This window comes from Stegostoma tigrinum, chromosome 3, assembly GCF_030684315.1.
Source record: "Stegostoma tigrinum isolate sSteTig4 chromosome 3, sSteTig4.hap1, whole genome shotgun sequence".
In the NCBI taxonomy this organism is placed as follows: domain Eukaryota; kingdom Metazoa; phylum Chordata; class Chondrichthyes; order Orectolobiformes; family Stegostomatidae; genus Stegostoma; species Stegostoma tigrinum.
This window is the reverse complement of record NC_081356.1, coordinates 123255406-123270432: the sequence shown is the minus strand read 5'-3', so window position 1 is coordinate 123270432 and position 15027 is coordinate 123255406. Positions and strand designations below refer to the sequence as shown.

Below are 15027 nucleotides of genomic sequence, written 5' to 3'. Positions count from 1 at the left end.
CTCGCACATCTCTTTTACCACCTTTTATCTTAAACCTAAGTTTCCTAATAATTGACATTTCTAGCACGGGGATAAAGACTCCTACTATCTATTCTATCCATGTCTGTCATAAATTTGCTAACTTCTGTCAAGTTCTCCCTTATCCTTCGACTGTTCAAGTGAAAATTAACTAAGTTGATCCCATCTCTTCTCTTAGCTAATTCCCTCTAAAGCAGGCAACATCCCGGTAAATCATTTCTGCACCTTCTTCAAAGCCTCCACATTCTACTGGTAGTGTGGCAAATAGAACTGTACACAATATCCCAAATATGGTCGAACTAAAGTTCCCTACAGCTGCATCATGACTTGCCAATTGTAATACTTGATGCCCCAACTGCTGAAGGCAAGCATGCCATACGCATTCTTAACAACCTTTTGGTGCTTTCAGAGAATTGTGGATCTGTATGCCTTGATTCCTATCTATGTTGATGCTACTAAGGGTTCTACCATTTATTGTATAGTTCCTCCCACATTCCATCTCCCAAAATACATCACCTCACATTTGTCCAGATATAACTCCATCTGCCATTTCTCCATCTAATTCTACAGCCTAACTACATCCTGCTTAATCCTTTGGCAGTCCTCCTTGCTATTTGCAGCTCCCCCAATCTTTGTGTCATTTACAGACTTACTAATGAGGCCATCTACATTCTCCTCAAAGACAATGGGAACTGCAGATGCAGGAGAATCTGAGATAACAAATTGTGGAGCTAGATGAACACAGCAGGTCAAGCAGCATCTTAGGAGCACAAAAGCTGACGTTTCGTGCCTAGACCCTTCATCAGCTTTTGTGCTCCTAAGATGCTGCTTGGCCTGCTGTGTTCATCCAGCTCCACACTTTGTTATCTTACATTCTCCTCAAACTATTTTTATTTATATGTGTATGTGTGTGCATATATAATGATGTGATTCCCAGCATTGATCCCTGTGTAACACTGCTGGTCTTAGATCTTCAGTCAGAAAAACATGTTTCCACTGCTAGTCTCTGTCTTCTATGACTGAGCCAGTTTTGTGTCTATCTTACCATCTTACTAAGTTTCAATTTGACTTCACCTTTTGAATCTGCCTGCATGATGGACCTTTTCAAAGAACTTGTTAAAATCCATAGAGGCAACATCTACTGCTCTGCCCTCATCAATGACCTTTGTCAAAAAATGGTCCTAAAAAAAAATCAGTCAAGTTTATGAGACTCTACTTTCCCTGTAGAAAGCTATGCTGCCCATTGCTAATAAGTCCACGTTTTTCCAAATGCAAGTAAATTCTGCACCTAAGAATCTTCTCCAATAATTTCTCTCCCACTGACATAAGGCTTACCAGCTTGCAATTTCCCACCTGGTCCTTGTTGATTCTTAAACAAAGGAACAACATTGGCTATTCTCGAGTCCTCTGAGACCTCTCACGTGATTAAAGAAGCCCTAGCAATATCCTTACTGCCTCCCTCAGCATTTTAGGATAGATCCCATCAGATCCTGGGAATTTGTCTACCTTATCAAAACAACCACCACCACTCCATTTTTGAGCGTCTTTTACCGGGTTGATGGTCCACCAGGCACAGTCGATGTTTGTATCAATGTGCATCCTGAGGGACAAACCAAAGTCTTGAGTCATGAGGCTGCTCGAGATGAAAATTGATAAAATCCACTGCATCTGTCTCCAGACTTCCTTTGCAAAGACACTTTCCAGAAAGAGATGTGTAACAGTTCCATTCCCTCCACAACAGCTTTGAAGGCAGTGTAGTGCAGATGGAGTGGGCATACAGAAAGGATCTCTCCCTTTTCTACATCAGCCAAGCGATATATTGGTGCTTGATGGATGAGGTATTTTCCCAAATAACTGACAATCTGCACAAGGAACCATTCCACAGGATCCTTCCTCTTCTTTTCCCACAGGGTCTCTAGGATGCTATGTGCTGACCACTTCTTGATGTCTCCTGCTGGGTAAGTATCGTTGCAGGCACTACTCACGAAGCATGCAAGTCTGTTTCCTGAAGTGCTAAGCTAATGTTTATGATTTCCATTTCAGTCGTAGTGATTGAGCTGAGTTCTCCCAGAATCCCCTTGGTCACTTATCACCAGCACCCTCTGTTGGATGCTGTTCCTCCTCATGTTTCTTCTACGATCCTGTTCTCAGTCACGGTGACTGAACTGACTTCTTCAAAAAACCCGGCCGGCTGCTTCCACCTGCATCCTCTGTTGAGAGGGTGGCCATTCATGCAGCAAACAGGGTGGCAATTTGCCCATCTGTGCGTTGCTGACTAATTAAATTCATTCCCCTGCTGTTCCTTGTATCCCCGGCACGTTTTTTCTATACATATCTTGATGTCCTTTTTGTTAAGTTACTTTCAAATTGCTTCCACTCACTTTTGTAGATAATACATTGCAGATCATAAAAGCTCAACAAGTAAGATAAATTCTACTGAAACCCCTGCTGACTTTTTTCTTTGCTGTTGATCTTTGCTTTCTGCAATGCATTTGTTGTGGCTATGACAAGGATAGACACCATGAAAGTAAAAAGAAAACATTGAGTTCTGCCTACTGGGGAAGACTAAGAGCCAAAGTGTTTCCAAAGGCCTTGATGGCCTGCTTGTTGTGTTAGAAATCAGATCTAGCTTGTATTAGTTGAACTGTACCAAAAATATTATGCTGATTGATCTCCTGTTGTGAAGCAGAAAGAAAATTAAGACCAAGTGTGTTCTGCAGGCAAAGTAGAGTTGTGGCTGATTATTGTATCAAAGCTTGAAATCATAATTAAGTTTGTTCTGGCCCAGCAGAAAACATCTAGGTATTGAACCATAGAATCCCTACAGTGTGGAAGCAAAATAAATCCAACTTTCCTACTTCTGCAAATATATTTGTTTCATAATTGCGGGCGATACGAAGGTGGGTCAGGTTGTAGACAATGCGGAGGGCTGTACTAGGTTACAATGGGACATTAATAGAAGGCAGAGTTGGGCTAAGAAGTGGCAGATGGAGATTAACCCTGAAAAATGTGAAGTGATTCATTTTGAAAGGACAAACTTGAAAGCAGAATTAATGGAAAGATTCTTAGTAGTGTGGAGGAGCAGAGGGATCTTGGGGTTCATGTTCACAGTTCCCTGAAAGCTGCCACCCAGGTGGATAGAGTTGTTAAAAAGGTGTATGGTGTGTTAGCTCTCATTAATAGAGGGGTTGAATTCAAGATCCGTAAAGTTATGCTCCAGCTACACAAAAGCCTGGCTCAGCCACATCTGGAATATTGTGTCCACTTCTGGTCACCTCATTACAGGAAAGATGTGGAAGCGTTGGAAAAGTTGCAGAGGATCTTTACCAGGATGTTGCCTGGAGTGGAGGGAAAGTCTTACGAGGAAAGGTTGAGAGAGTGAGGACTTTTCTCTTTAGAATTACGAAAGATGAGACGTGACTTGATAGAAGTGTACAAAGTGATCAAAGGTATAGATAGACAGCCAGAGACATTTTCCTAGGATGGAGGTAGCTTTTTACGAGGGGACATAGTTTTAAAGTGAAAGGAGGTTGTGATCGGGGATACGTTGGGTTTCAGGTAAAAGTTCGGCACAACATCGTCAGCCAAAGGGCCTGTACTGTGCTGTACTGTTCTATGTTCTGTGTTCTTGACCGTTTTCTACTTGGTAAGGCTGGAATGGGGTTGAAGGAGTAGTCCCTCCTTATTAGGATCACGATTCAGAAGTCCACACTTTTCCTATTTATGAATATATGGAAACTGATAGATGTGAAAACCATCAGAGGCTGATTCATTCTGTATTTTTATTCGCTCCTGGTATATGGGCATTTGTAGTTAGGCCAGCATTTACTGTCTGTCCCCTATTGTTCTGAAACTGAGTGCATTTCTGAGCCATTTCAAAGGGCAGTTGGTCAGGAGTCATGTGTGGGCCAGACCAGCAGAGACCCAGATAACATTTTGGGGACCCAGGTTTGAATCTCGCCACGGCAGATGGTGGAGTTTGAATTCAATAAAATAATCTGGAATTAAGAATCTAATGATAACCATGAATCCATTGTCAATTGTCAGAAAAACCCATTTGCTTCGCAAATGTTCTTTAGGGAAGGAAACGGCCATCCTTACCTGGTCCAGCCTACATGTGACTCCAGAGCCACAGCAAAGTGGTTGACTCAGGACAGGCAATAAATGCTGCCTAGCCAGCAACAGCCTCATCCCGTTAATAAATTAAAAGCAAAATTTCCTTCCCTGAAGACCTTAGTAAACCAAATTCATTTTTACAACAATCACTAGTAATTGCATGGTTGCCATTGGATTAGCTTTTAATTCTGGATTTTTGTTGAAGTTAAATTTGACCCCTTGCTACAATGGAATTCAAACCCATGCCTCAGAGCCTGAGTTCAGCATTATCTACATAGTAACTAAATACTTATGTCTTGTCTATCATGAGATACATACTCCCTCTTCACCAGAAGTGTTTCATCCCTGTGGAATATGCTTCAGACACCTGACCTCCACATGTGGGAATTCTGCTCAGAAACTGCTCGGCCTCTTCTCACTTCTCTCTGTTTCTAGATTCTCCTTAAAGACCAAAGAATGTGTTCCTCAAAGACTGATGCAGATAATCAGTGACACCCTTAAATACAATGGCTCTCAGTGGCCGTCCAACAGCCCAGCTCTGAGGCATTGAGCTAAAACGTTTGGTTGCATTGCCACTAACCTAGAACTGCTGTTGCATGAGACCTTCAGAACCTACCAAATAGCTGACTTCAATCATTCCAGTCTTCCTAAAGCTTTGTGAATCTTGAATGAAGCTAGTTTGGATGGAAAAGACGAATGGCGCAACCAATGGCTAATCTCAAGATCACCAAGAAAGCTTTGGTCACTGATCCCGTAGGAGCTTTGGGATTTAACATCCCTCAAAGACCGTGAACAAAGAACAATACGGCACAGGAACATGCCCTTTGGCCCTCCAAATCTGCGCTGATCCATTTTGCCCTTCCATGTTAAAACTGTCTTCACTTACAGGATCCATATCCCTGTATTCCCTTTGAATTCTTGTATTTGCGAGGTGCTTCTTGAATGCAGCTTTTGTGTCTCTTCCACCACCACCTCTGGTAGCACATTCCAGGTACTTATTACTCTTTCTGTGAAAAACATGCCTCGCACATCTCTTTTTAAATTCCCCCAGCCCCGGCACGTTGAACCTGCGTCCCCTAGTAATTGACCCCTCCATGCTGGGAAAAAGCCTCATACTTTCCACTCTATCTGCGCCATTCACAATCTTCTATCTGGTCACCTCTCGATCTCCTGAGCTCCAGTGAAAACAAACCCAACCTATCCAATAATAAAATGTGAGGCTGGATGAACACAGCAAGCCCAGCAGCATCTCAGGAGCGCAAAAGCTGATGTTTCGGGCCTAGACCCTTCATCAGAGAGGGGGATGGGGTGAGGGTTCTGGAATAAATAGGGAGAGAGGGGGAGGCGGACCGAAGATGGAGAGAAAAGAAGATAGGTGGAGAGGAGAGTATAGGTGGGGAGGTAGGGAGAGGATAGGTCAGTCCAGGGAAGACGGACAGGTCAAGGAGGTGGGATGAGGTTAGTAGGTAGGAGATGGAGGTGTGGCTTGGGGTGGGAGAAAGGGATGTTTGAGAGGAAGAACAGGTTAGGGAGGCAGAGACAGGTTGGACTGGTTTTGGGATGCAGTGGGTGGAGGGCAAGAGCTGGGCTGGTCGTGTGGTGCGGTGGGGGGAGGGGAGATTTTGAAGCTGGTGAAGTCCACATTGATACCATTGGGCTGCACGGTTCCCAAGCGGAATATAAATTGCTGTTCCTGCAACCTTCGGGTGGCATCATTGTGGCACTGCAGGGGCCCATGATGGACATGTCATCTAAAGAATGGGAAGGGGAGTGGAAACTGTTTGCGACTGGGAGGTGCAGTTGTTTATTGCGAACCGAGCGGAGGTGTTCTGCAAAGCGGCCCCCAAGCCTCCGCTTGGTTTCCCCAATGTAGAGGAAGCCACACCGGGTACAATATACCACATTGGCAGGTGTGCAGGTGAACCTCTGCTTAATATGGAAAGTCATCTTGGGGCCTGGGATAGGCGTGAGGGAGGAGGTGTGGGGGCAAGTGTAGTATTTTGCCCCCACACCACCTCCCTCACGCCTTTGCCCCCACACCACCTCCCTCACGCCTTTGCCCCCACACCACCTCCCCCACACCACCTCCCTCACGCCTTTGCCCCCACACCTCCTCCCTACACCCTGTCTCCTATGACAAAGCCAGCTCCTTGTCCATCTTGCCAGCTCACCCTTGTACCATGTGACTTCACCCATCGTACTTGTCTGCCATGAGAGGCCTTGTCAAAGGCTTTACTGAATTCATGTCAACATTGACTGACTGCTTTTTCCTCATCAATCATCTTCATCACCTCAAAAAAAACTCGCATCAAGGTAGTGAGGCATGACCACTCCCACACAAAACTATGCTGTCTATCGCTAATAAATCCATTTGCTTCTGCATGCGTATACATCTCGTCCCTGAGAATTTTTTCCAATCATTGTCCTACCACTGACGTGAGGCTTACAGGCCTATAATTTCCTGGATTATTTACCTACCCTTCTTATGTAATGGGCCAAAATTGGTTTTTCACAGACCACTAGGACCTCAACTATGGCCAAAGGAGATACAAAGATGTCTGTCAGTGCTCTGAAATTTATTCTGTTGCCTCCCTCAAGCTAGGTGATGAAGTGATAATATGATAGATGTGAGTACCCTTGGTTGGAAGCTGCATTGAAAGTAGCTTCCGGAGCTCTACATTATTCCTGCGCATTGTTTTTGAGCAGAATTGTAAGCGTGCTTGATTCTGTACTGCATGTGTGTATGCTATTTGCCATGCTGGATTGTCAGTGTACTCATTTTGCACCAACGAGAGACGTAATGTGATCAGTGTTCAGAGTCTGTGGATTTCAAAACCATCAGACTCTAACTGAAATTCATCAAACTCAGTAATACATAATGAAAATATGTACATTATGTCCAAAAATACATGCATGCAACTTCGTACAAATAGCTGCTGTCATGGTTACAGAAAAGCTTAATAAATGTATGATTGGCAAAGTAATATACCTTAATATTTGAAAATTAGAATTACAGCGCCGCCTACAGGCAGCACCGGTAACTGACGATTTCCCTGAAAGTATTTTTTCATTGGGTAGATTTTTTAAATCAACCTGTCGAGTTGTATTATGATTCAATTGTGGAGCTGTTGGGACTTGAACCCAGGCCTTTTAATGCAGAGATGGAGACACTACTATTCTTCCACAAAAGTCCGACCCTGGAAGTTTTTAATGGAGCTGCTGTCAAATGTTGTGAATGAAAGATCTGTACTTGACAACTTCAAGACAGTGTAAAGCACATTACAGCCAATTAAATAGATTTGAGCCATAACCACTTTTGAAATGACTTAACATGGCAATCAATTCGTGCCCAGCAAACTGCCAAAACTGATAATATGATCATGACTAGATAATGTTGTGGGGACTGTATAGGGCAAACAGAATATGCAGAAAAGTGGCAGAAGAAATTTAATATTGTTTTAGGATGGTGCACTTTGGTAGAGGGAAAGGAACGTAATGGTACAGGCCATGGAGTCATACAGCTGTAGAGCACAGAAACAGACCCTTCAGGCCAACTTGTCTGTGCTGACCAGATATCCCAAATAAATCTAGTCCCATTTGGCCTATATTCCTCTTAAACCCTTCCTATTCATATCCCTATCTAGATGCCTTTAAAATGTTGTAATTGTACCAGCCTCCACCACATCCTCTGGCAGCTCGTTCTGCACATACACCACCCTCTATATGAAAAGGTTGCTCCTTGGGTCCCTTTTTAAATCATCCCCCTCCCACCTTAAGCCTGTACTGTGTAGTTGGTGACTCCCCACCCTGAGTAAAAGACCTTGTCTAACTACCCTATCCATGCCTCTCATGATTTCATAAATCTCTATAAGGTCACCCCCTCCGCCTTTGAGACTCTGGGGAAAACAGCCTCAGTCTATTCAGCCTCTCCCTATAGCTCAAATTTTCTAACTCTGGTGACATCTTTGTAAATTTTTTCTGAACTCTTTCAAGTTTCACAACATCCTTCTTATAGTAGGAAGATCAGAATTGCACGCAGTAAGGCCTAGAAAGCGTCAGGGCATATTGAGAGAGTTATTAGCAAAGTCTGGAATTTTGGGCTTCTTAAGTAAAATTTTGAGAAGATTTGTAGCTCAGGTTGAGGTTCTGGATGTGAGTTTGCTCACTGAACTTAAGTAGAATAGTGAGTACAAAAACAAGGAAGTGATGCTGAATTTATATAAAGTCCCTCCCGGGCCATTGCTCAAGTATTGAGCTAGTTGTGGTCACCTCACTTCAGGCAGAATGGACCATCTTTGAGAGGCTGTAGAAGAGATTTGCCAGAATGATTCCAGAGTTGAGGCATTCTGGCCTCAAAATTAAATTGGAAATGTTGGGGTTATTTCCTTGGAGCCAAGAAGGTTGAAGGAAATTTAGAAGAGGCTGTGCATTATTATGGCAGGTTTAAATTAGATAGACAAGTATAAGCTGATGCTCTTAGATCCCTCACTGATGATTCATCAGTTTTATTCTTTCATCACTTTTGGTTTGGAGCTGGGAACTGTGAGCTAAGGATGACTAGATGACTAAAGATGAGCTAAAAAGAAAACTTTAAAGCAAGCGTTCATTTATTTATGAGGCCAGGCTTGGAAGTTAATTACAGGTTATTCCCTGACCAAAAGGTTTGGCAGACATTTCATTGCCATGAACAGTATTAAGTCTAAACAGACAGTAGCAGAAGTTAGCTATTAACCACATCAGTACTTGGGAATTGGTTCCAGCAAGTCTGAAAAAGACATTATGCTCAAGCAAATGGCAGATGTTGAATGGTAACTGGGTGGAGGAGATGGTTAATCTAATGAGGGAGTGGTCAGCATTTCAACTGGACTTTCGACTATGTTTTCTATGGAAAAAGAACCTGACAGTTGATGCTACAGCATGAAGATTTGAAAGCTCCCTGCCTAACCTCTCATGAGCTGCTCTTGGAAACTCAGATGATAGAAAATTAAGTTACAGTATTACCGTCTTTATCTGAGTGAACTAAAAATGCAACTCGGATCAACATCTTCAGAAAATCAAACAAGAAAGTAAGACCTATGTTTGTGAAACAATCACTTAAGTAACTTGATCAGAGATAATGGGAACTGTAGATGCTGGAGAATCTGGGATAACAAAGTGTGGAGCTGGATGAACACAGCAGACCAAGCAGCATCTTAGGAGCTCAAAAGCTGACGTTTCAGGCCTAGACCCTTCATCAGAAAAGAGGGATGGGGAGAGGGTTCTGAAATAAATAGGGAGACGGGGAGGCGGACCAAAGAGGGATAGAGGAGAAGATAGGTGGAGAGAAGAAGAAATTACAAGAGAGTTGCAGTGGGAGAGAGACCCCCTGAGGTTGGTCTGCTTGGCCTGCTGTGTTCAGCCAGCTCCACATTGTTATCTCGGATTCTCCAGCATCTGCAGTTCCCATCATCTCTGATCACAATTTTAACCACACTGCGAAGCCTCTTCCAGGAATGCCTACCCTGAAGGAGTTACTGTCCTTCCTCTGGACCAACCCACAGGGGATTTCTCTCCCACTGCATCTCTCTTGTAATCTCTTCTCCTCTCTACCTATCTTCTCCTCTATCCATCTACGGTGTGCCTCCTCTCCCCCCCCCCCCCCCCCCCCATTTATTTCAGAACCCTCTCCCCACCCCACTTTTCTGACGAAGGGTCCAGGCCCGAAACATCAACTTTTGTGCTCCTAAGATGCTGCTTGGCCTGCTGTGTTCATCCAGCTCCACACTTAAGTAACTTGGCCAGCTTTGTAATTTTCTTGCGTTTATCCCTTGGATCACTTGTTTATTTGCCAGTTTTTTGTGTGAAAGAGCGGAAAACAAATTTTTTTTTGGATTTAAAGTGTGGACCAAGTAAAATGCTTTGTTAACACAATGTGGATCTGGAGGAACACAGCTGGAGACCATGAAACATCAATTTTCCTGCTCCTCTGATGCTGCATGGCCTGCTGCATTCCTCCAGCTCCACCCTGTGTTATCCCAGACTCCAGCATTGGCAATTCTTACTATCTCTGAGTAAATTACTTTGTTGTTTTGCTAAAACACTATATTATTAATAAGTTGCTAATTTTTTTGTTTAAGGTACAAGCAATGTCTGAAATTGATTGTCCACAAGTGTAAGGTTGATTATTCAGAAAAGCCTGGTTAAGAACCATTTGAGCCAAGTTTGGCAGTCTTTGACAGTATTAATTTTACTGTATTGTGAATACAGAGGTGGAAAGGAAGATTTGGTTCATCTAACTGTCTTGATGTCATAACAGTGAGTGCTAGGTAATATAGATTTAGGACTTTGGACAAGAAATGCAGCAAGATGAAGTGAGGAAGAAATTTTTTTATGCAGAAACTGGTTATGATGTGCTGCCATCAGTGGTCATGGAAAAGGACATGATTAAAAGGATATTGGATGAACATTTGATGGAAATAACCTTATGTGGTTAGAAGGATTGAGCTGGAGAATGTGGCTGGCAGTATTATTGTGGAGAACTGAGTTGAAGCACAGAAACATTGAGTCATAGAAAATAGGAGCCGGAATTGGCCATTTAATCTCTCGAGCTTGCGCCACTATTCAATATGAACACAGCTGATCATCGAGCTCAACACCTTAATCCCACCCACTCCCCTGCCCCTGAGTATTCCTTCCTTCATTTTAGCCACGAGAGCTATATCTACCTCCTCCTTCAAAACATACAATGTTTTGGCCTCAATTACTTTCTGTGCTAGTAAATTGCACAGCCCCACCAATCTCTAGGTAAAGAAATTTCTCTTGCTGTCAGTCCTAAAGATTTACCCCTTATCCTTAAATATGGCCTCTGGCTCTGGACTGCCCCACCAATAGGAACATCCTTCCTGGATCTACCCTGTCTAGTCCTGATAGAATTTTATGGGTTTCCACGAGATCCACCCTCCCTCCCATTCTTCAAAACTCAAGTGAATGCAATCTTAATAGACTTAATCTCTCTTCATATGTGAATCCTGTCATCGCAGGAATCAATTTGGTGAATCTGCGCTGCTGTCCTGTATGCCAAAAATAACCTTGCTCGGACAGTCAACAGACCTTATGGTTTCTAGCATGCTTTAAGAATTCTATAACTGATGATGTTGACTGAAGTGTTGGTTAACTGGCCTTTGAAATAGTACCATTAGATCTTTTACATCAATCTAAGGGAGCACAATTTTTCAGAGTGCAGCACTCTCTCAGTGGACTGAGTTCTGTGCTCAAGTGTCTGGATAGAGAACTGAGTCCACAATCTTCTGACACAGACAAGAATGCTATTGGCTGAATCAGAGCTTGCATTGATTTATCAGATTTCAGTTACAATTGATAACAAAGTGTGAAGCTGGATGAACACAGCAGGCCAAGCAACATCTCGGGAGCACAAAAGCTGACGTTTCGGGCCTAGACCCTTCATCAGAGAGGATGAAGGCTCTAGGCCCAAAACGTCAGCTTTTGTGCTCCTGAGATGCTGCTTGGCCTGCTGTGTTCATCCAGCTGCACCCTTTGTTAGCTTGGATTCTCCAGCAGTTCCCATTATCTCTCACACTGCATGAAGTAGTAGTAGGACTCAAACACGTTGATGGAGAGCAAGTTAGACTGCAAAAGGAACAGGTCATGTTCTGGGGGCAGACCTGGGAGTCAAGTGTTATGTGGGAACAGAATGATCCTCCATGAAAGTTGGAGCAGGCTCAAGGGGCCAGATGGGCTATTCTAATTCTGATTCATCTTCTTATGGGACATCCTTGGGGAAAAAAGGTATTCTTAAAATCAGGTGGCATCTATAAACCGACCCAATCTTCTTATGGTAGGTCTCATTTGAAAGCTATATGATGGACACATGCTAGATGCAAAACTTTTTACATGGATAGATGATCTTAGTTATTGTATGGTCTCTTTTTGGTATGTATCCACAAAAATCTGTCATAAATACCTCTTGCTGCCCTTTTCTAAAATGCTAATATGCGGTACTCATTCATTCTGCAGCTGTATATGTCAGATGCTTCTGATTAATTTTTTTGATGAAGAAATTCCCTCAAATTAAGTAAGCCGTATTCTGTAGTAAACAGTATTTAAATTGTATATTATTGAGGAACATTAGGGTAAGTTTTATGTGTGGTTGTTCACAGTTCAGAAAGCTGCTCTGAAGGTGGGCAGTCCAGGAAATTGTGGGCTCAAATGCCTGATTTTCCATCCATTTAAATTGGTGAACAAATAAATCAGCTGTGTAGGCCTGTGATTTCTCTACAAGCACTTTCTGCAAGTGCCGTTCTGGGCTGAGACTATCTATCAATGGATCAGCCTTTTGAAATAGCACAACAAAATGTGTTTGTGTGCGCGCTCACATACATGCTTGCGTTAAAAATAAAGTGACGAGGAATAAATTTCAGCGTTCCTTTTCAGATAACACCTTTGGTGGAACGCCATTTACCCAATGATGATATGAAAACAATTTACATTTCATCCAGTCCTGAAAATGAATTTGTTGAAGAGAAACCTGTTAAAGAATATACAGAGCTACCCACTTCCCATGAAGTAAGCAATGTTTCTGTTGAACTTAAAAGTAATCTAATGCAACATCCGGGAGGAAATTAATAAGAAGTAAGTTCCGTTACTCAGCTTAACTCATGTCAAACCTTTGTTTTAAAAGGTTATAGGCTGTAGAAAGGCTGGATGAGTTGAGCCAAGTGACCAGTACTGGAGTATTTGAGATGGAAGTGTAACAAGCATATTATGTATGATTTCTGTAACTTCATTTAAATCATTTTCTTTTGCTTGTAAATGGTGTTGGAGATGGTTGTAAATAATTCCTAGGCAATTTCTCAGTACCTTAAAATGACAGCACAGTGGGTTTAGACTTTTGGATGATTTTTCCCAAATGAGATAGGATAGCAAATTTGAAGGGGGTTTGATCCGCTCAGTGACCCTATGCCAGGAACTTTTACTGACCACACTCAACTTCTTTTTGCCACATGGAAGATGAAGCAAAGTGAAATATTCAAATGCTGTCGTATTAAGGTCATTTCACAATTTCATTGGCATTTTTGGTAAGCTGGCATCTTGTTAAGAACCTCTTGTTAAGAATCATTTATGGTTATTTTTCTACCCTTCTAAACCAAATAGGCCTTTAGACACAGTGAAAGAAAGGGGAATGATAGCAGCAGTATTGTACCCACAAACACCCCATGTACAGGGAGCGGGTTTAGAAGCAAGGGGTATGGTGGGATCTGTCCGCAAGCGTATCCTTGCCCTCTGCCCAGTTTCTTGAACAGTCCACCCAGATCACTCCTCTTTCTGAAGTGACAGTTGGTCTGCAGTGTTCGAGTTGTTGGGCATGTTACATGGTGACAGGTCTGCTTGCAGCTAGGTTAGTCCCAGCAGCTGTGGGCTGATTCACTTATGTTATTCTTAATTGGCCACGTAAGAATCTTAACTGGCATTGGGCAGCAAGGCTGACAATAGACCTTGCCCCTCAGAACTTAATTCAGAAGGAGAAGGTGACAGGTTTTGTGTAAATAACCAATCTGCCTAATTAAACACCCTTCCTGCCTCCAAGCATCCCCACCTGGGATTCTGCCTATTATTTCCTGAGAATTTTTGAAGCAATTTCTAGTCTGTAATTTAACATTGATGTTGAAGACTTCTAAGTTCCATAACTGAATGCTGAAATATCTTTTATTTTGTTCTATTTTTATTGGAATTTTAAATTTTTTTTATTATTTCTTCGCCAGAAACTTTGTTCGTGAAATTGAAAGAATCCAATTAAACATTACATAAAGACTCATTTATTTTGCCTTCACAAGATACCATGCTTGTGTATCATTGTGTATCCACAAAAGCTAGTGAGATTTGAACAGGTCAGCTGAGGTGGCATGTCTGTTGACTTATTGGTCAAAGGACATTAATAACTAATTAGAAATCAAAAATCAGTGACAATTGAAAATACAGGTTTATAAGTGTTTCTTCAGTGTTGATATTTACAGGCCTAGTTGATCATTTCATAAGTTCATTTGTTAAAATGAGCTTGTGATTTAACTATTCTAATTTTAGAACTAAATGCTTCTCTGATTCTCTGGACATTTTCTTCCCAGTACCTTCATTGATCTTAAACAAGCTCTGGATGCATTATGCTTCCTCAGTTGACTTCAGACCTGAACATTATATACCCCAACATGACTCCATGCTGTCTAAAATATTGAATTCATCTCTGCATAGCACTTAAGACTTTTAATTTTGCATCACTTCATACATCTTTCCAGTACACTCTTTACAAATATGACATAAATTGTGAAATTTCTACCATACCTAGGTAACACTCTAGGGACATTTGACATGTGAATTTTGGCTGACACTGCATCCAAGCCCATTATATTTATCTTGTTGTTATCTACTGCCCACTCCATCTGTTTTTGTTCTCGTTCACTTCCTAGGACATTGCCTCTTCACCTGTCTTTTATCCCCTCATATGTAATTCACACTGCCAAATTTGCCACTGTTTTTCTACCTCTGACTCTTTCTTATATTATCTGAAGCTTAAATTCCCTGTGAATAAGCCTGTACATGTTCAGTATGTGTATTTCATCAAGCATTGGTGTTCCTTGATGACAACCTGATGTACATTTTTCCATGCAGCAGACCGGAGGCCTGACCTCACCACACTTAGTCCTGCACTGCTCACATCAAGTACATCTGTCTCTTTAATTCTGCTAACAATCACTGCTGTTTTATGTTTGTTCTAAAATGACTATTAATTTGCAGTTGTGTTAGAGGAAGTATAGTTGGGAGGAAAAGAAGAAAATGTGCAATTATTTTTATTCGTTCATGGAATGTGGCTGTCACTAGCTAGGCCAGCATTTATTGCATATT

General features: G+C 42.1%; 1 protein-coding gene across 5 annotated transcripts in view; it reads left to right on the top strand.

Annotated features, from left to right (window-relative positions):
* The window catches only part of cep44 (centrosomal protein 44), a 73814-nt gene that overhangs the window by 45070 nt on the left and 13717 nt on the right, over positions 1-15027 (top strand). For 4 of the 5 annotated variants that reach the window (XM_059644868.1, XM_059644869.1, XM_059644870.1 and 1 more), the window contains exon 6: positions 12565-12696. The exons of the other annotated variant lie outside the window; for it this stretch is intronic. In XM_059644868.1, the coding sequence (XP_059500851.1) occupies positions 12565-12696 (132 nt within the window). The remainder of the gene's footprint in view (positions 1-12564; positions 12697-15027) is intronic. 5 annotated transcript variants of the gene reach the window in all.